Source organism: Danio rerio, chromosome 11 (assembly GCF_052040795.2).
Source record: "Danio rerio strain M-AB ecotype USA chromosome 11, GRCz13ab, whole genome shotgun sequence".
NCBI lineage: Eukaryota > Metazoa > Chordata > Actinopteri > Cypriniformes > Danionidae > Danio > Danio rerio.
The window spans coordinates 40,183,662-40,204,486 of record NC_141031.1 but is presented as its reverse complement, the minus strand read 5'-3'; the positions used below and the strand labels follow the sequence as shown (position 1 = coordinate 40,204,486).

General features: G+C 36.7%; 1 protein-coding gene across 1 annotated transcript; it reads right to left on the bottom strand.

The window, feature by feature from the left end:
- Window positions 1-1,373: 1,373 nt before the first annotated feature.
- creld1a (CRELD disulfide isomerase 1a) lies at window positions 1,374-20,666 on the bottom strand. Its single transcript, XM_087274344.1, has 7 exons — window positions 20,581-20,666; window positions 17,501-17,791; window positions 15,017-15,100; window positions 14,811-14,906; window positions 8,940-9,080; window positions 3,058-4,414; window positions 1,374-2,966 (listed from the first exon to the last, which is right to left on the bottom strand). Exons 2-6 carry the CDS (start codon window positions 17,661-17,663, stop codon window positions 4,194-4,196), a joined length of 705 nt encoding a protein of 234 aa, XP_087130470.1. The 5' UTR covers window positions 17,664-17,791; window positions 20,581-20,666; the 3' UTR covers window positions 1,374-2,966; window positions 3,058-4,193.
- Between the last annotated feature and the right edge of the window lie 159 nt (window positions 20,667-20,825).

Here is a 20,825-nt window from a genome sequence, read left to right as displayed (position 1 = left end):
CAGAGGAGCACAGGGGAAACCCACGCAAGCACTGGCAGAACATGTAAACTCTACACAGAAATGTCTACCTGGCTAGGTAAAGACTTGACCTATAGTAACATTCCTGCTGTAAGGCAACAGTGCAAATCACACTGTTGCCCTGTCAAGGGAAAAGGGGGAGGAACAGGGGTGGAAGGAGGGATTGGTGGATCATGCATTAGCTAATGCGGGACCGGTTGTACTCAAAATGAGTTTATAAATAAGCTGCACTCAAGTATTAGGAACAAAAAATAATAATTTGACTTCTTGTTGATCATCAGGTATCAGAAGCCAAATAAAGCCTTTATGTCTGAATTTGCTGACCTACTGTCCATGTTGTCCCTCAAATATAAGAGAACTCTTGTCCTGGGGGATTTTACCATCCAGATAGACAAAAACTCTGCAATTTCAAACGTCTTCCTTTCTTTACTAGAATGTTTTGACTTAAAACATCTGGTGGACTTCCCTACTCGCAATATAGGTCTTGGTAATGCATTCAACCCATTGCTAACTCCTGTAGATCTTGGGTTATCAGACCATTTGACTATTTATTTCAATCTGGATCTATCATTTATAAGCAAACCTGTGGCACATTGTGTAAATTACGTAAATGGAAATCAGTTAATCACCAAGAAGTTTCTGCTCTCACTGAAAGTGCCATATTTGGTCTACCTTCATCTGACTCCCTTGATGACAGTCTCTGCTCTTCACTCTGCACTGGAAACCTGTGCACCGTTGAAATCACATTCTGTATTTTATGTTCGCTCTGCACCATGGTATAATGATGAGCTAGGATGACAGCTTGCCGTAAATTAGAGCATAGATGCTCAATAATGTTCATGTTTGGAGACTGGGCTGGCCAATCCTGGAGCACCTTGACCTTCTTTGCCTTCAGGAACTTTGATAAGGAGGCTGAAGAATGAAAAAGAGTGCTATCCTGCTCTAGTATTTGCCCTCTCCTGTGGTTTGTAATGCAATGGGGAGCACAAATGTCTTAATACCTCAGGCTGTATATGTTGTCATCCACTCTGCAGATCTCTCACACTCCGCCATACTGAATGTAACCCCAAACTATGATCTGTCTTTCACCAAACTTGACTGATTTCTGTGAGAATCTTGGATTTATGCTGGTTCCAATAAGACTTCTGTAGTATTAGTGATGATTTGATGCAGTTCAACCAGAAAAATCGACCTTCTGCCACTTTTCCAAATGATCAACTAGAAGTCAAGCTATTATTTGTTGCTCTTTCAACTGGGATTGATAACAAGACTTTTGTCAGGCAGTGTATATTTATGTATGAGTGTAAGGTCAATTACTTTAGAACAAAGTGTTTAATATATAATACTGAGTAATATTTCTTGAGAAAGTCAGCATAGTTTAATTTCTATTAAATCTTGTGACACTGAAAACTGGAGTAATGTGCACGTAAACAGGTTTTCAATCACAGGAATAGATGTCATTTTCAAATATAGACAGCAGAAAAAATGTATTATATTACGTAATTTTTCCACCATATAGCTTTACAGCTTGTTACTGTGTTTTAGTACTGTATTTTCCTTCATCAGCGTTTCAAAAAGGTGTGCTAATTTTGTAATGAACTGTCTAATTTCCACAATATTCATAATATTATTCCTTAATTCTCCTTTGCACTTCACAAAAAATGTCATATTTCATAACTTTTACAATGCTAGTAAGCTCAATTGTTAGTTTGAACACACACACACACACACACACACACACACACACACACACACACACACACACACACACACACACACACACACACACACACACACACACACACACACACACACACACACACACACACACACACACACACACACACACACACACACACACACACACACACACACACACACACACACACACAAAGCACAAAGCACAATTATAATGGCATCAGATGAACAAACAGTAGTTCAAGCTTCATTCATGTTCCTCCAAAACTGATACCTGATATGAGTGAGTGGAATAAGATGAGGCTAATATTAGTCAACTGAAAGACACACTTCTTGGTGTCTACTTTCAATTTCATTCATTAATTTTCTTCGGCTTAGTCTCTATTTCAGGGGTCACCACAGGGGAATGAATGGCCAACTATTCCAGCTTATGTTTAATGCAGCTGATGCCCTTCCAGCCGCAACCCAGTACTGGGAAACACACACTCATATTCTATGGCCAATTTAGCTTACCCAATTTCAATATAGACTCATTCTGAAAGCGTACCCCATATACATTTCTGGAGATCGCGAGTAATGAAGCCAGAGGTACATATGGCTCCATTTCATCTTTAAAACAAACGCTACCTTTTTGCGCTTACCAGTTGACCGCTTACCAGTTGAAACCGACAAAAGGGTTCGAGTCCCATGAAGAACGGTTTCAGAAAGCAGGTAAGACAAAGACAAAAGCTAACAATAAAAGTAAATACGTAAATAACAGGTTGAGACCGTGGTTAAATCTAAAAAGATGGCAAAATCCGGAAGCTTTTCTTTTTCTGTATTGATTTTTCAAAAACACTATCGGTTGGGCTTAGGGAGGGGGGTGGTTGTAGGGTATTGGTTGGTCGGTCAGTCAATCAGTCAATCGACAGCGGCCTCTGGTAGATTTACTCGAGAAGAACAGGCGCGAATGGCACTCGCAAGAGAAATTTGAGATCTGAAAAAGCGCACACAGCGTCCTCTGGCGGAATCATTAAAACAAAAACTGTGAAAAAAAAAACAGCTCTTGGGACATATTTGGCTCTCTCCAGAAATGTATATAGGGGTACGTTTTTAATAATAATAATGAGCCTGGGTTCGCCTAATTCACCTATAGCACGTCTTTGAACTATGGGGGGAAACTGGAGAAAACCCACATGAACACAGGGAGAACATGCAAACTCCACACAGAAATGCCAACTAGCCCAGCCAGGATGCGAACCAGCAACCTTCTTGCTGTGAGGCAACAGTGCAAAACATTGAGCCACCGTGCCACCTGTTATCAAACTAACAGACAATAAGCCACTTCACACCATGTGCTACTGTCCATTATGTAATTTAAAATTTGCAAATCATTTGTTTTATGAAACGATGGCTGTTTTCACTTGATTTCAAATGTGTGACTTCAGATTTTGTCCTTTCCGGGGTTGTTCAATTGCATTCAACCACAACTGTGTTCATAGAATGAAAACAATCTGATCAAATGAGTTTCAGATAAAATAGGCTTTAAATGTTAAAGTTGGTGAGGCAGAGTGGCTCAGTGGTTTGCACTGTCGCCCCACAGCAAGACGATTGCTGGTTCAAGTCCCGGCAGAACCAGTTGGCATTTCTATGTGGAGTTCTCCCCTTGTTCATATGGGTTTCCTCCAGGTGCTATAAATTAACTGAATAAACTAAATTGACCATAGTGTCTATGTGTGAGAGAATGAAAGTGTATGGGTGTTTCCCAGTACTGGGTTGCAGCATGAAGGGCTTCCGCTGCATAAAACATATGCTGGAATAGTTAATGGTTCATTTCGCTGTGTCAACCTCTGAAATAGAGACTAAAAGTTGATTTATACTTCTGCCCCAACCACACGCGTATGCTCCCGCGCAGCCTTCGCAAGTTCGCATAGACCTCGCCGTGGCTGACTACAACACTGATGCGCACCTCTCGAAAAATGTAACTAGGTAACTACATGTCCCAACGATGCGTAGCGAAAGCTCTGTGATTGGTCGGTTTGGTAGCAGTGACGAGTACGGGTGGGGCTGAGAGACGCGAGCCCCATGAAGCGAGTGTTTACAAATGTCGTGTCCCGTGAAGGAGCTCCAGATGGAAACTTTTGTTTTGTGTTTACCTTATGATTAAAGTTGTTGCAGTATGCCGATTCCCATCTCTGAATGAGTGAGTACTTTTACATTAAGGTAGCGTTCAGAAAAAACAAAACACCCACGAAAAACTCGACACAGAGAACATGAAAACCCACAGCCTGCTAGATTTTTGCAAGTGTTATTGCAAAGCAAAACAAACAGCACGCAGAAGTATACATGCTACTATGCGCAAAGCAGGCACAGTGGGTCACACTGATCACTCAACGCAGAAGTAAAAATCAGTCGTAAGCCGAAGGAAAATGAATGAATGTTAACGTTGAAGAAACCTTCTTGAAAGCATTCTGTAGTGGTTGAATGCTGTTGTGTCTTTATCTGCCCTTCATGAAGGTGTCTATCAGCCTGTCGCTCTTATCAGACAGCCAGTATCCAGCCATTGCCGCCGCCGCTCCCATGAAGATAGAGGTGAACACCAGATCTCCTTTAGCCGCTAATGTGGCTAGCGCACACAACACAACCCCGAAAAACATCTGCTGCAGGACCATCAGCTCATCCTCCTGAATATCGTCAAACAGACCCTTTTCTGCAGACGCTGAGCAAACAGACAAACATTAAAAACATGCATTACAGTTGTATAATTCCAGTGCTATGTTATCTACAGCTAAAGTCAGAATTATTAGCTCTCCTTTATTATTAGCTCTCCTGTATATTTTGTTCCCTAATTTCTGTTTAACAGAAGGAACATTTTTCAGCATATTTGTAAACATAATAGTTTTAATAATTCATTTCTAATAACTTATTTCTTTTATCTTTGCCATGATGACAGCACATAATATTTGACTAGATATGTTTAAGACACTACTATACAGCTTAAAATGACATTTAAAGGTTAATTAGGCAGATTATAGTAATTAGGCAAGTCATTGTATAACGATGGTTTGTTCTGGAAACAATCAAAAAATATTGCCTAAGGGGGCTAATAATATTGATCTTAAAATTTAAAAATTAAAAGTTGCTTTTAATTAATAAAGCATAAAGCAAACTAGACTTTCTTTAGAAGAAAAAAATAATAGATGAAATACTTTGAAATTTTTCTTGCTCTGTTAAACATCACTTGGGAAATATTTCAAAAAGAAACCAAATTCATGGGATGGCGAATCATTTTGACTTCAACTGAATATTAAATAAAGGCCATTTCAAGAGTTCACACTTAGCTGATGATTGACTATAAAACTTGTTTGGCATGGTGTCCCGGGAGAGAGCCCTGAGCTCATAAGATCCCTCTCGATTGCAAGGTGAGAGGAGAGTTTGAGCTCAGGTAGATCTCGAGAACTCCCATGCTGTACTAGCTAATGAACAGATAGTGATTGCTCTTAAGAGATAACGACTTACTAGGAGCATATTTATAGTGCCGATTTGGATTAGTCAATTATCTTAAGTTGTAAGTTTTTGGATGGTGAAAGGAAACCGGGGAACCCAGGGGACACCCACTTGAGCACAGGGAGAATGTGTAAACTCCACAAAAAAATGTCGGCTGGCTTGGTAAGGACTAGAACCAGTGTCGTTCTTGCTGTAAGGCAACAGTGCTAACCACTGAGACACCATGCCACCCATATAGGAAAGGAGGAGTAGGGGTGGAAGGGGGGTTCTTCAAAACGAAGATGGCTGTGATATGGAACTTAGAGTATTTATAGTGGCTTAGGAATCATCTGATTGGTGAATCATAAATTGAATAATGCGGGAACGGCTGCAAGCAATCATAAGCATGTGATCCTCTCGAAATTAGTTTATAAATAAACATCACTTCGTTCTTTATACATGCATTTTTAAATACAAGAAAATAATAGGCCTATTCTATTTTTGTACATTTGAATTTAGTTTATTTTTTTTTTCTTTGTTTTTTTTTTTTTTTGGAGAAACATGCACTGATGAAGTATCCAGAGGAAAGTGAATTAATGACCTTATTTTTTGTGTTAATAGCCGGTAATACGGGTTTAGCAACTTCTGAACACAAAAAGAGTAATTGTCCTCATATTATGTAAAAAGCCCAATATATTGAGTTACAAAATAATGGAATATAAGTCCTTTGGGACAGATCCTATTCAGAGTTTTCAGCACACAGCAGGCTTTTATTGTTAGCTGAAACTAACACTAACCACAACACCTTTGTTAGAATCTGGATGCAGCTTTTATGGTGTGAGCTGACATTGCATCTCTCAGTCTCTCAATGTAGCTAGTGATGTCACTGTGAGGGGTAGGGGTGGGGTTAGGTGAGCCCATTAAAAAGCATTGCATGCAGCTCAGATTGCACTGCACCAAGTCTGCATCCAGACCCCTCTTACTGCTGCTGTTGTTGGATGTTAATCTCTGCTCTGTCGACTTTTGATGTTGAAAATTTAACAGCTTAACAAAGTGACTTTTATTGACATTTTACTAGTTTGAAATAAAATAATGCCCAAGAAATAATATGTAGACAAATGAATCTGTAAAATAACAGGCAATGTGCCTGCAGTTTATTACAGCAGTTTTGTCGCGTAAAATACAACACCAACCCAGCAATATATCACTTTAAACTATTAAAAATGTCAATATGTCACTTTTTCAAACCGTTCAATGTTAAAAGTTGTTGGATAAAAGATCAAAGTCCCATGATGCAATTCAAAAGCATAAATAATAAAAATTAAAAAAATTAAACGTGAATCACAAAATACAGAAAACTGCTAATTCACAGATGTTTTTTTTTTTTTACAGTGTACAGTGTACTACTACTACTAATAATAATAATAATTATATATATATATATATATATATATATATATATATATATATATATATATATGCTGGTTCGAACCCCAGCTGGGTCAGTTGTCATGTCTGTGTGGTTTGCTTGTTCTCCCCATGTTGGCGTGGGTTTCCTCCGGGTGCTCTGGTTTGCCCCACAGTCCAAAGACATGCGCTATAGGTGAATGAAATAAGTTAAATTTAATAAGCGAAATTGTCCGTAGTGTATGTGTGTGAATGCAAAAGTGTATGGGTGTTTCCCAGTGCTGGGTTCAGGGCATCTGCTGCGTAATAACATGTGCTGGATAAGTTGGCAGTTCATTCCACTGTGGTGACCCCTGATTAATGAAGGGACTAACCCCAAAAGAAGATGAATTAATGAATGGATGAATATATATTTGTGTGTATATAAATATTATTTCCGCCAAATACCTTAAAATTTTTTCTTCTGAATGAAATACTGCCATTAAATTAACTTTTTTTATAGGATGCTTCCCCGTAATATAGTTTGCCACTTAAAAAAACGATTCAGAGATGATTTCTTGGATTTATAATTTTTTTTAATAAGGTAAGTGGTTGTAAAGAATTTATTTGGGCTGAAATTAAACAAACAAATTAACCCTAACCCTAACATCACTAAATGTAATTTATTTATTTAAATTCAACATATAGTGTTTGCGACAATTTTGCAGACATCATTTTTTTCAGTGTACAGTAGATCGTAAAACTGCAACTAATCAAGCAATAACACTTAAAATCACAGGCCCAAAATAATAAAACACGCAAATTAATATGTTGTGGAAAAATATTAAATAAAATTAAAAACAAATAATGATTTAAAAAAATCAAAAGAAACAAAAAACAATACACAATACTTTTTTAACTAAATAAAAGCATTTTTTAAAATGGGCTAAAGAACAAAGCACTGCTATACAATGATTGCCTAATTACCCTAACTAGCCTAGTTGATCTAATTACAATGATGATAACGTCATCAAGATGGCGCCGAGCATGGCCGCCGTGTTGCGAGCACCCAGCAAACTTTGTAGTGTTTTGTGTGTTTATCTTGTATTCAGGCCCGGATTGGCTAATCGGGAGGACCGGGAGAATTCCCGGTGGGCCGGTCCGTTTTTTGGCTGTGAGAGCCGCCGTTTCTAGCTGCTTTCACTCTCAGCAGTCACACTTTTTTTTCATTTATTTATTTATTTGACCATAGCCTCACCTTTTTTATTCATTATTTTGCCGCAGCTCCGCTCTTCTTATCTATTGTCCCACAGCCCCATGAGCAAAATGTAGCCTGCAGGGTAATGATAATCTAACTAACATTCCGGCCTCAGGTATATAACAGCGCCATTGTGGTCCAGTGGTCAGCACGTTGCGTTTCAATGTCGTCGATACGTGTTCGTTCCTCACCTGAGTGAGTTTTTTTTTTTCATTTTTATTGTTAAGACATGTAAAACTGTAAGGTTGTTGAACATTTGAGGTTCTAAAGCAGCTGTTTTCTTGAAAAAGGAGTGATAGTGTAATTAGAAACTGAATTGGAAATGACCTTATTTTAATACAGTCAGTCGTGACCTGAGGTGGGCCGGTCTAATGCTTGAAACTCCAGGGCTGGAAAGGAGTCCCACTCCAGCCCTGCTTGTATTTTTGTCATTTTTCATGCTGGATGTACACACTCTCATTATCTACGACAGATACACACTTCGGGAAATTGGCTCCCTCGTTGCACATTGAAGACCGGACTTTGAGTTCTTTAACGACGCTCTGTTTATAAACACATCAACAGAGCCCTTTGTCTGGGTCACACAACTGAAGCGACGACGGAAACAGCCGGAAAAGAGGAAAGAGAGCCGGCGTCCATGTAAGAATAAGACACCGTAAATTTCGACCTGCGCTTCCCACCATTCTGCTGGCTAACGTTCAGTCACTGGACAACAAACTTTGAGAGCTATGGGCGCACAACTTAAGCTTTTCACTCATCATAGCACACGTGCTGCTGATAATGTGACAAAAAAAGTGATTTTATTTAATTAACCTAGTTAAGCCTTTAAAGCCTTTTACAAGCTGAAAACTTTTCTTGAAAAAATATCTAGTCAAATATTATATACTGTCGTCATGGCAAAGATAAAATAAATCAGTTATTAGAAATCAGTTATTATTATGTAGAAATGTGTTAAGTATTATTAGTTATTAAAACGATGATGTTTAGAAATGTGTTGAAAAAATCTCTCTGTTAAACAAAACACGGGGAAAAATATTTTAAAATTTGACATTCATCAGGAGAGCTAATAATTCAGACTTCAAATACATGTCATTGAACCTTCTGTGCAGTTCACCTGAGGTCTGTTGTCTCTCACAGTTCTGCTCTCTGCGAGTGAATCCCTCCGCACACTGACAGTGGAAAGAGCCTTCAGTATTCACACAGAACACATTGAGTCCAGCGCAGGCTAAAACCTCCTCACCGCACTCATCTACATCTGCAGGACAAACACAACATCATGCAAAGTGAAGAAGCAGAACAGATCGACAGATTACACACAACAAACAAACAAACTGCTTTTCACTGCTATTGTAACACATCAAGAGAAACTGCGTCTCCAAACCAGAAAATATTGGGCTCTTGAGGCCATATGAATTTAAAATGAAAAGATAACAATGTGCATGAAATTCTATGAAGTATTAATCAAAATGCAGTGAAATAAATGACAATAATATAGCTAAATAAATCGAAAATAACAAACTAAATAATCAATATATAATAATAATATAATTTTTTATTAAATAGCAATTTCTTTTTTCATTCATTTATTTAATTTTCCTTCAGCTTAGTCCCTTTATTCATCAGGGGTCTCCACAGCGGAATAAACCTCCAACTTATCCATATGTTTTACACAGTGAATGCCCACCCAGCCGCAGTCTAGTACTGGGAAGCACCCATACACACTCAGATTCATACACACACTATAGTTTATTAAGTTTATTCAATTCACCTATAGCGCATGTCGTTGGACTTGTGGGGGAAATAGGAGCTCCCGGAGGAAGCCCACGCCAACACGGGGAGAAAATGCAAAGTCTACACAAAAATGGCAACTGACCCAGACAGGACTGGAACCAGCGACCTTTTTGCTGTAAGGCGACAAAGCTAACCACTGAACCACTGTGCCACCCAATATACATATAAATGTAATCTCTCTAACACCCTGCCTCTCTTTATTTCCTCGCTTCCCATTTACAATCCTATAACTCTCTCTTCACTTCTTGGTTGAATCTGGGGGTCCAAACACTTTACCAAAATATTACAGAGGTGGTACCCCCACTCTGAGTCTCTGGGCATCATCGTAGGATGCCCAATCAACCTACCTACCTGTTCATTATTTATCCTCTTACTTCCCTTCCCCTTCATCCCACTGTTCCCTTACCATCCCTTTCATTCCGACAATAAAGTCTAGCTCAAAGTGTGGTGTGGTCCACGCTGGTAAAACGGTGTTCAAAACTACTAGAGACTATTAAGCAGGGTGACGCAGTTGCGCAGTAGGTAGTGCTGTCGCCTCACAGCAAGAAGGTCGCTGGTTCAAGCCTCGGCTGGGTCATTTGGTGTTTCTGTGTGGAGTTTGCATGTTCTCCCTGCATTCATGTGGGTTTCCTCCGGGTACTCCGGTTTCCCCTACAGTCCAAAGACATGCAGTACAGGTGAATAGGGTAAGCTAAATTGTCCATAGTGTATAAGTGTGAATGAGTGTGTATGGATGTTTCCCAGTGATGGGTTGCGGCTGAAAGGGGATCCGCTTTGTAAAAACGTGAAAGATGAGTTGGCGGTTCATTCCGCTGTGGCAACCCCGGATTAATAAAAGGTCTAAGCTGAAAAGAAAATGAATGAATGACTATTAAGCAGGTGTGAATTGGAGGGTTGGAGCTAAACTATGCAGAGCTGCAGACCTCCAGGAATTGAGTTTGAGACCACTGATCAAAAATAGTAGGTAGTGCTGTCCCCTCACAGCAAGAAAGTCACTGGTTCTAGCCTTGGCTGGGTCAGTTGGCATTTCTGTGTGGAGTTTGCATGTTCTCCCTATGTTCGCGTGGGTTTCCTCTGGGTGCTCCGGATTCCCCCACAAGTCCAAAGACGTGGTACAGATGAATCAGGTAAGCTAAATTGTCTGTATTGAATGAGGGTGAATGAATGTTTCCCAGTGATGGGTTAAGGGTGGAAGTGCATTCGCAGCATAAAAAAAATGTGCTGGATAAGTTGTCGGGTCATTCCGCTGTGGCAACCCCAGATTAATAAAGGAAATAAGCCAAAAAGAAAATGAATTAATAAAAACATTCTTGCTATATGACACTCGGACACAAGGTGGTGCCATTTCATACAGAAGTCTCATTTGTGTCGTTACTGAAAAGATCCAGTCTTAGATCATTTTACAAACTTATGAAAAAAAAATTAAAGCAGCAGATAACCACACTGAAAAACAAGGATAGATTGTTGTTAGCTTTCTACATAAGCCAAAACAAACTGATTGTGCTTTGGATTTTTAAAAGAAGGACGTTCAATTTTATATAAGACCAAAAATTATAAAAAAGTAATATAAAGTCATTTTAATTATTCCAACAAGATTGTTTTTTATTTATTTATTTTGACCAGAAATGAGACAGGCTACAAAAGGCATCATTGTGGAGAAGAAATAATATTTCTCAGCTTTTCTCTGCAGGTTTCACCAAGATAAATTTAACACTTTTTAGGACATGTTTTTTTAAGACATTATGAATGAAATTTTAGATTTGTGCAGGGCTAAATGATAAGGAATTTTTTGAATATCCCAGTTAGCAAAGATTTTCACTTGCCCTATCAAAAATGATTAAAATTGAATACATTTAATAATACTATAATAATAATTTAGTGTGAATATATATATATATATATATATATATATATATATATATATATATATATATATATATATATATATATATATATATACATATATATATATATATATATATATATATATATACATATATATATATATATATATATATTTATTTATTTTATTTTTTATTTTTTTTATTTTAAATATATTCATTGTTTCCCAGTGATGAGTTGCAGCTGGAAGGGCTTCTGCTGCGTAAAACATATGCTGGATAAGTTGGCGGTTCATTCCACTGTGGCGACCCCTTAATTAATAAAGGAACTAAGCCGAAAAGAAAATGAATGAATGAAAAATATATCCATTCACAAACCCTATAACCCTTACCAAGAATAGAACAAAACATAGCTGTCAATGCTTCAGTCTACAATAATAATAATTTAATAATAATAATAAATATATAGGTCAGGTCAGTATCCTCAGCAGTAAATAAATGGAGAACTTTAAAGCAAATGTTACTGTAAGGAAAGAAATTAAATGCTATTTTTAAATAAAAAGTTAAAGGTTTCATTGAGATAGGGATTGCTGGGGGTTGTATGGGTGTTGATGGCCAGATTGGGTAGCTATCCATGAACAAAGGAAAATTAAAACCTGTAATAAAATATTTAAGACCTACAACACAACATTTCAGTAGATTTAAGACATTTTAAGGACTAAAATTTAACTTTTGAGGTTTAAGACATTTTAAGACTATTTTGAGCCCCCGTGAAAACCCTGTTTATTTACATTTAAACAAACTTTAAGTCAGAATTTTTCAAGCACATAAATTTGAATAATAAATACTTTTTGAAATATTAATATTTATTTATTTTACTTTTACATCAACAGCGGTGATGATTATCATGTTTTGTGTTTACAAAATTTGTTTTTGATCCGATTCTTTTCTTAACTGTCAAAAACACAATGCAAAGGTTTGTTTTCACATAAGCTGGAACACACACACCTGAACTTCCTCATTTCCATAGCCTGCAGAGTTTCACACTCCAGAGATGAATATCATACTTTCTCCAACCGAACCACAACACTACTGTTCATAAACATCTTTAACATGATTTATACAGTTAGATTGTATCTGTATATCCACATCGTCCTTCACAAACAACATTATCACACATCTCTGAAGTCTAATGCAACAACTTTTACAAAACATTGCAGTATTCACTCAATTCATTGCAGTATTCACTCACTTAGTTCAAACTTTGTCATGCTTATTTTAATGATTGAAAGAAGTCTGCTAAAGGGATAGTTCAGCCAAAAATGAGAATGACTTCATTATTTACTTTCCCTCACATGGTTTTAAAGCTTTATGAGTTACTTTCTTCTGATGAACTCAAAATAAGATATTTTGAAGAATGCTGGTTGCCGGAACCCTTACATCCACTGTCATATATAAGAAATACAATTGCTAAAAAGTAGATACAGGTATTTTATATACTCAGCATATTTCAGTATATCTGCCTTTGTGTTCAACAGAAAAAAGAATCACAACAGGTTTGGAACAAGTGAAGGATGAGTAAAGACTTTTAATGACAGACTTTCAATTTTTGGGTGAACTGTTCCTTAAAGCTCACAGAGGCAAATTTTTATGATCTGTATATTATTGTAGTTCATATTTTTTACACTAAAAAAATGCTAGATTTACTTAAAAATATAGTGCATCATTGTTGCGTCACTCTTTTTAAAGCAGTTTTCACACCCAATTTAAGCAACACCTCAAAAAAATCTCTTGTTGGTGATGGATACATTCTTGAGTATCCCAGCAAATGGTTTTGCTCAACTTTATTGTATACTATTCTGTATACTGTAATATATTTAGAGTTATATTCCTATAATTTCATTATATTGTAAGGCTTATTTTGTTTTATGTTGATAACTTGTTCAATCAGACCAACAACATTCAAATAACTAACAAAAATAATCTGTATAAAAACTCTGTTAATTAACTAAATCGAAAGTATAAATATATAGTAAAAACCTGGGAATTGATAAATACAGAAATATTTTGTTATTTCATGAATGCATTAATGAATTAATTAATTAATTAATGCATTCATTTAATAACACAACATTACTGTGTTTAATAAATCCCATATATATATATATATATATATATATATATATATATATATATATATATATATATATATATATATATATATATATATATATATATATATAAATCCCATATATATAAATCCCATATACATATGTTGCTGCATAGTAATGAATAGTGGGGTCAGAATTTGGCGTCAACAACATGAAAGCATGGATCCATCCAGCCTTGTATTAACAGTTCAGGCTATTGGTAATGTAATAGTGTGGGGGATATTTTCTTGGCACACTTTAGTACCACTTGAGCATCGTGTCAACACCACAGCCTAGAGTATTGTTGCTGATCATGTATATCCCTTTATGACCATTGTACCCATCCTCTGATGGCCACTTCTCAGCAGAATAAAGTGCCAAGTCATGAAGTGCAAATCATCTTAGACTGATTTTTTGAACATGACAATGAGTTTACTGTACTCAAATGGCCCCCAGTCACCAGATCTCAATCCAATAGAGCACCTTTGGGATGTGGTGGAATGGGAGATTTGCGGACAAGTCTGCAGCAATTGTGTAACGCTATTGTGTCAATATGGACCAAAATCTGAGGAATTTTCCAGTACCTTGTTAAGTCTATGCCACGAAGGACGAAGGCAGTTCTGACGGCAAAAGGGGGTCTAACCCCTCATGTACCTAATAAAGTGGCCAGGGATTATATACGGTTGAAGTCAGAATTATTAGCCCCCCTTTGATTTTTTTTTTCTTTTTTAAATATTTCCCAAATTACGTTTTACCAGAGCAAGGAAATTTTCACAGCAGGTCTAATAATATTTTTTCTTCTGGAAAAAGTCTTACTTGTTTTATTTCGGCAAGAATAAAAGCAGTTATTTTTAAACACCATTTTAAGGACAAAACTATGAACCCTTTCCAGATGCACTCTTTATCTCTCTTTATACTGTGTGTGTGTTTGCGTACACACACACACACACACACACACACACACACACACACATATATATATACAGTATATATATATATATATATATATATATATATATATATATATATATATATATATATATATATGTATACAGTAAATATAACCATGCCTAATATCAGATTGGCAGAAAGTGATACATTTTTCATAAATTGATAAAATATTGATATCTGTGATGTCCCATGATCGTTCAGAAATCATTCGTATCTGCTGATTTGCTTGACATTGACTTCGCTATAACTCACCCATGCATCTCAGGCCTGATGATCTGTAACCAGGAGCACATTTCTTACAGCGAGCGGCTCCTCCACCCATACAGCCAACACAAGCCTTATCACAGCCTGACAAATAATAAAGCATATCAGAAATAGATAAGCATTAGAAGGGTATTTGTACAGTGTGCTACTGTTAATGAAATAACAACACTGAGCACACAGTAAATTACACTGACCTTTGCATTCATAAGAGCCCCGTGTGTTGAAGCAGTATGTGTTGTGAGGACATTGATCCAGATCAGTCCCGCATTCGTCAATGTCTGTCAGGGGAAAGGAGTAAAAGTCAACTTCAGACTAAAATGGAGCATTCGGTGAACACTCGCTGTTCATTTACTCAGCCTCAGGACATTTAATAACTGTGAAGTTACATTTTAGCTGAAAGTGTGAGCCTTGCTGATTCATAAAATGTACTGTAAGATGATGGCAAATGCAGCAATATCATTCGCTTGCGGAAGTGTTGACAAAACCAAACTGTGCATGTTTTGGCCCCAGACAACATCCATAAATTGTTCAACCAAACACATTTTATTTCTTTAGCACATGCATGTACAGTTTGATCAAGTTGGGTGGCAATGTTTGTAAAGACATTACAATGATGTTTGCATATGTAGTACACCATTGCAGTATCATTCACAAACAAATATGAAATCTGATACACCGATAAACAAATCCCAAAATACATCCACCACAAATGCAAATACAGTCCCGAGTACAGTTCATTGTCTGTTGTGCTTGGCTTGTTGTTGTTGATCTGCTGCTGATTTGGTCAGACTGTGTGTTTGTGTGTGCGTGTTGTTATTATGAAATGTCTTATGCTTTGTATAAAGACATTTGACCCTTTTTAAACTTTAATGGTCAAACCCAGCGCGCATCTTCATGTCAAAACGACATAAAAAACATGTCAAAATCGGCAGATCGATTTGGTGGAAATTGACTTTATGACAAATAGACATCAAACTGACATCTAACATTGGCATCAAAAACGTCAAGGAAGTTTACATGCATTGTTGGAATACAAAATCCAGAGTAAATTTGGATTTGAAGATGAATAAATCAGATGAATTAAACTTTTCTTATATTATAATACTTTTGCGTTGTTGTTTTGCCGGTCAAATGGGTGTCAATGTGTGGATGTCTAATGGATGTCACTAAGTTAAGATTTTAGGTGAACTATATAGGGATAGGCGAGGCAGTGGTGCAGTAGGTAGTGCTTTCGCCTCACAGCAAGAAGGTCGCTGGGTCGCTGGTTTGAACCTTGGCTCAGTTGGCGTTTCTGTGTGGAGTTTGCATGTTCTCCCTGCCTTCGCGTGGGTTTCCTCCGGGTGCTCCGGTTTCCCCCACAGTCCAAAGACATGCAGTACAGGTGAATTGGGTAGGCTAAATTGTCTGTAGTGTATGAGTGTGTGTGTGAATGTGTGTGTGGATGTTTCCCAGAGATGGGTTGTGGCTGGAAGGGCATCCGCTGCGTAAAAACTTGCTGGATAAGTGGGCAGTTCATTCTGCTGTGGCGACCCCAGATTAATAAAGGGACTAAGCCGACAAGAAAATGAATGAATGAATGAATATAGGGATAGTTCACCCAAAAATGAAGATTCACTCACTATTTAGGAGTTCCTTATTTTTGTAGAACACAAAAGATGATATTTTGAAAAATGTTAGAAACCTGTAACCATTGACTTGCATAGTACGAAAAAAAAAAAACGGAAGTCATTGGTTACAGGTTTTCAGCATTTTTCAAAATATCTTCTTTTGTGTTCGATAAAAAAAGACACTAAAGAAACTAAAACAGTCAAGCCAATGATGAGTAAAGATTAGTTTTGGGTGAACTGTCACTTTAAGTGTGCAGTGTGTTCATCTCACTCACCCACACACAGGCTCTCTATGTGAGTGTGTAAGTTTTTCTGTAGAACGCAAAGGATGTAACCATTGAGTTCTATAGTAGAACAAAAATACAATAGAAGTCAATGGTTACAGGTTTTCAGCATTTTTCAAAATATCTTCTTTTGTGTTTGACAGAAGAAAGAAACTTAAATTTGTGACAAGTAAATGATGAGAGAAAAGGACAGAACTTTCAGTTTGGGGTAAACTGTCACTTTAAGTGTGCAATGTGTTCATCTATCTCACCCACACAAAGGCTGTCTATGTAAGTATGTAAGTTTTATTCTGTACACAAAAAATGATACTTTGAAAAAAAATGTAAAACCTGTAACCATTTACTGTACATCCATAGTAGGGAGAAAATCCAATAGAAGTCAATGGTTACAGGTTTTCGGCATTTTTCAAAATATTTCTTTTTGTGTTCGACAGAAGAAAGAAACTTAAACAGGTTTGTGACAAGTAAATGATGACAGAATTTTCAGTTTTGGGTGAACTGTCCCTTTAAGTGTGCAGTGTGTTCATCTCACTCACCCACACACAGGCTGTCAATGTGAGTATGTAAGTTTTTTCTTTACACAAATGATGATATTTTGAAAAATGTTAAAAACCTGTAACCACTGACTTCTATAGTAAGGAAAAATACAATAGAAATCAGTGGTTACAGGTTTTCAGCATTAATCTAAATATCTTCTTAAACAGGTTTGTGACAAGTAAATGATGACAGAATTTTCAGCTTTGGGTGAACTGTTCCTTTAAGAGTGCAGTGTGTTTATCTCACTCACCCACACACCGGTTGTCATGCAGGATGAATCCGGTTTGGCACTGAAGACACTGGTTGTTCTCTGGCCCTCCACATGCTTTGCAGTGATCTGAGCAGTTTTGACCCCAGGTTAGATGAGAAAGGGCCACACTGAGCGCAGCAGACAGGATGAACATCCGTGACATTGGTGACACTGGTTTGTTTTCTCCATGCACTAGTGAAATGCTCAGGCCACGGTTGAGTGCTCCAAAACCCTTGCTTTCCACAAAGTTTACTGTTAGAATGGCTGATAAGAAGAATCTTCTCACGACATCTGATGATTTTAAAAACAAGAATTCATTTGAAGGGGGACAAATTATGTTATATTAACACAAATCAACATGGGAGCAATTATAATGAGTGATAATTATCTGAAGCAGTTAAATTAGTATGCATTCAATTATTACAATTTAGTGTTGATGTGTAAGATCTTTTTAAATGTATAAATCTCATTTCTTTTAATAAAAGATTTATCTTAGCTGTTTAAAACAACTTTATAAAATATTACATTTTACATTGTTATACACTCACTGGCCACTTTATTAGGTACACCTTACTAGTAACGGGTTTGATCCTCTTTTGCCTTCAGAACTGCCGTAATTCTTCATGGCGTAGATTCAACAAGGTGCTGGAAATATTCCTCAGAGATCTTGGTCCACAGTTGCTGCAGATTTGTCGGCTGCACATCCATGATGAGAATCTCCCGTTCCACCACATCCCAAAGATGTCTATTGGATTGAGATCTGGTGACTGTGGAGGCCATTTGAGTACAGTGAACTCATTGTTATGTTTGAGAAACCAGTCTGAGATAATTCGCGCTTTATGACATGGTACGTTATCCTGCTGGAAGATGGGTTCACTGTGGTCATCCTAAAGCGATGGACATGGTCAGCAACATAACTCAAGTAGGCTGTGGCATTGACACGATGCTCAATTGGTACTAATGGGCAAAAAATTTGCCAAGAAATATTCCCCACCCTATTACACCACTACCACCAGCCTTAACCGTTGATTTAAAGCAGCATGGATCCATGCTTTCATGTTGTTGACGCCAAATTCTGACCCTACCATCCGAGTGTTGTAGCAGAAATCGAGACTCATCAGACCAGGCAACGTTTTTCCAATCTTCTATTGTCCAATTTTAATGAGCCTGTGTGAATTGTAGCCTCAGTTTCCTGTTCTTAGCTGACTGGAGTGGCACCCGGTGTGGTCTTCTGCTGCTGTAGCTCATCCGCCTCAAGGTTGGACGTGTTGTGCTCTTCAGCATATCTCGGTTGTAGCGAATAGCTATTTGAATTACTGTTGCCTTTCTATCAGCTAGAACCAGTCTGGCAATTCTCCTCTGACCTCTGGCATCGACAAGGCATTTGTGCCCACAGAACTGCCGCTCACTGGAAATTTTTTCTTTTCAGACTATTGTCTGTAAACCCTACAGATGGTTGTGTGTGAAAATCCCAGTAGATCAGCAGTTTCTGAAACACTCAGACCAGCCCGTCTGTCACCAACAACCATGCCACGGTTAAAGTCAAAGTCAGACATTTGTGTTAACAAGCAGTTGGATTTGTGTACCTAATAAAGTGGCCGGTGAGTGTTTATACCTGTTGATTGTGAGCTTTAGTTTAAATGTAACAGTTCTGTTTATTAATTCCAAACAAAATTTCTTATTAGTAAAGTATTTTTGTCAAAGTACCTAAAGTAATAAAATTATCTTTAGTCTATATTTTTGTTTTTGTGTTATTACAATTCAGTGTTAAGTTGTAAGCTTTTTGTAATAAATCTCATTGCTTTTAATGAATGATTTGTCTCAATGGTTTAAAACAGCTGTATATAATATTTAATTTCATATTAGTATATATTAACTGTGAGGTTTAGTTTAACTCTAATAGTTCTGTACAAGAGTTCTTAGGTATTTTTTATGTCAAAATATCAAAGAAATTATCTTTAGTCTCTATTATTGTATATTACTATATAAATAATTTTGCTTTTAATGAATGATTTGTCTTAACACTTTGAAACAACTGTATAAAATATTAAATTATGAAGAGTTCAAATGCAAAAACCTCTAAGTGCCATCAGGAATTTCATTCTGCAATGAGCATTTTTCTCAGCCTCGTATGTTTATGTTCAGTTATTTCATGTGTTAAATGATGAAAATAACCTTTTCTTTGCCATAAAAGTGAAAGAACTGAATCAAGATAAGAGCCTGAGAAGAATGCTAATATATTAAAAGAACAATTCAGATGACATTAAGAGGTTTTTGCATCTGAACTCTTCATAAATTAACTATTAACTGTGAGTTTTAGTTTAACTCTAATAGTTCTGTACAAGAGTTCTTAGGTATTTTTGTAATGTAAAAATACCAAAGAAACTATCGTTAGCCTATATTATTGTACATTATTACATAAATCTTACTGATTTTAATGCATAACTTGTCTTAACTCTTTGAAACAACTGTTCAAAATTTTCAACTTTACAATATTATATAAAGAGTTCAGATTCAAAAACCTAGTGCCATCTAGAATTTTCTTCTACAAAGAGCATTTTTCTCAGCCTCGTATGTTTATGTTCAGTTATTTCACGTTAAAATTATGAAAATAACCTGTTATTTGCCATAAAAGTGAAATTACTTAAGACACCTGAGAAATGCTAATATATTAGAAGAAAATTTCAGATGGCACTTAAAGGTTTTTGCATCTGAATTCTTCATATATTAACTATTAACTGTGAGGTTTAGTTTAACTCTAATAAGTTAGTTCTGTACAAGAGTTCTTAGGTATTTTTACGTCAAAATATTTAAGAAATATTTAGCCCTAACGTTTCTAAAGTAAACATTACTCATTCGGGTTACAGTGAATATAATGTTTTGTGACGTTTGTAGATGATTTGGTTATTGGTTTATTTTCGTAAAGATTAGGAGAGGGTTTATATCTTTAATCTAAAATAGTAAATATGTTTGTGTTTATAACATTACAGCCAGTTTAGTTCAACAAAACACGTAAAAGTTAGTTAATGACTACAAAGTTTTGGAAGGTTCAGCATGCAGTTAGTACTTTAAATACTTACAAACAGGCGAAAGTGATGAGGTCAATAAAAACAGTTCGCGTTTCGCGCAAAAACACACCCAGCAGAGATTTCTCTGAGCGCCGTTTGACGGGAAATTACAGATCCTGCTATGGCGAAGGCGTGCGTCATGAATATTGGATATTCATTTCTCCACGTCCAATGGTAGGCTAACGCTCGTGAATATTAACGAGGTACTCGTGACGTACAGTGACAGTATTTTAAAGATAACTTGTAGCTCATAAATA

Excerpts from the sequence above, each read along its gene's own strand:
- creld1a (XM_087274344.1), bottom strand. The coding sequence starts at position 17,663 with ATGTCACGGATGTTCATCCTGTCTGCTGCGCTCAGTGTGGCCCTTTCT. Across the intron at positions 15,101-17,500 it reads GCATGACAACCGGTGTGTGG|ACATTGACGAATGCGGGACT; the intron begins GTGAGTGAGATA and ends TTCCCCTGACAG. Across the intron at positions 4,415-8,939 it reads TGAGAGACAACAGACCTCAG|CGTCTGCAGAAAAGGGTCTG; the intron begins GTGAACTGCACA and ends CTGTTTGCTCAG.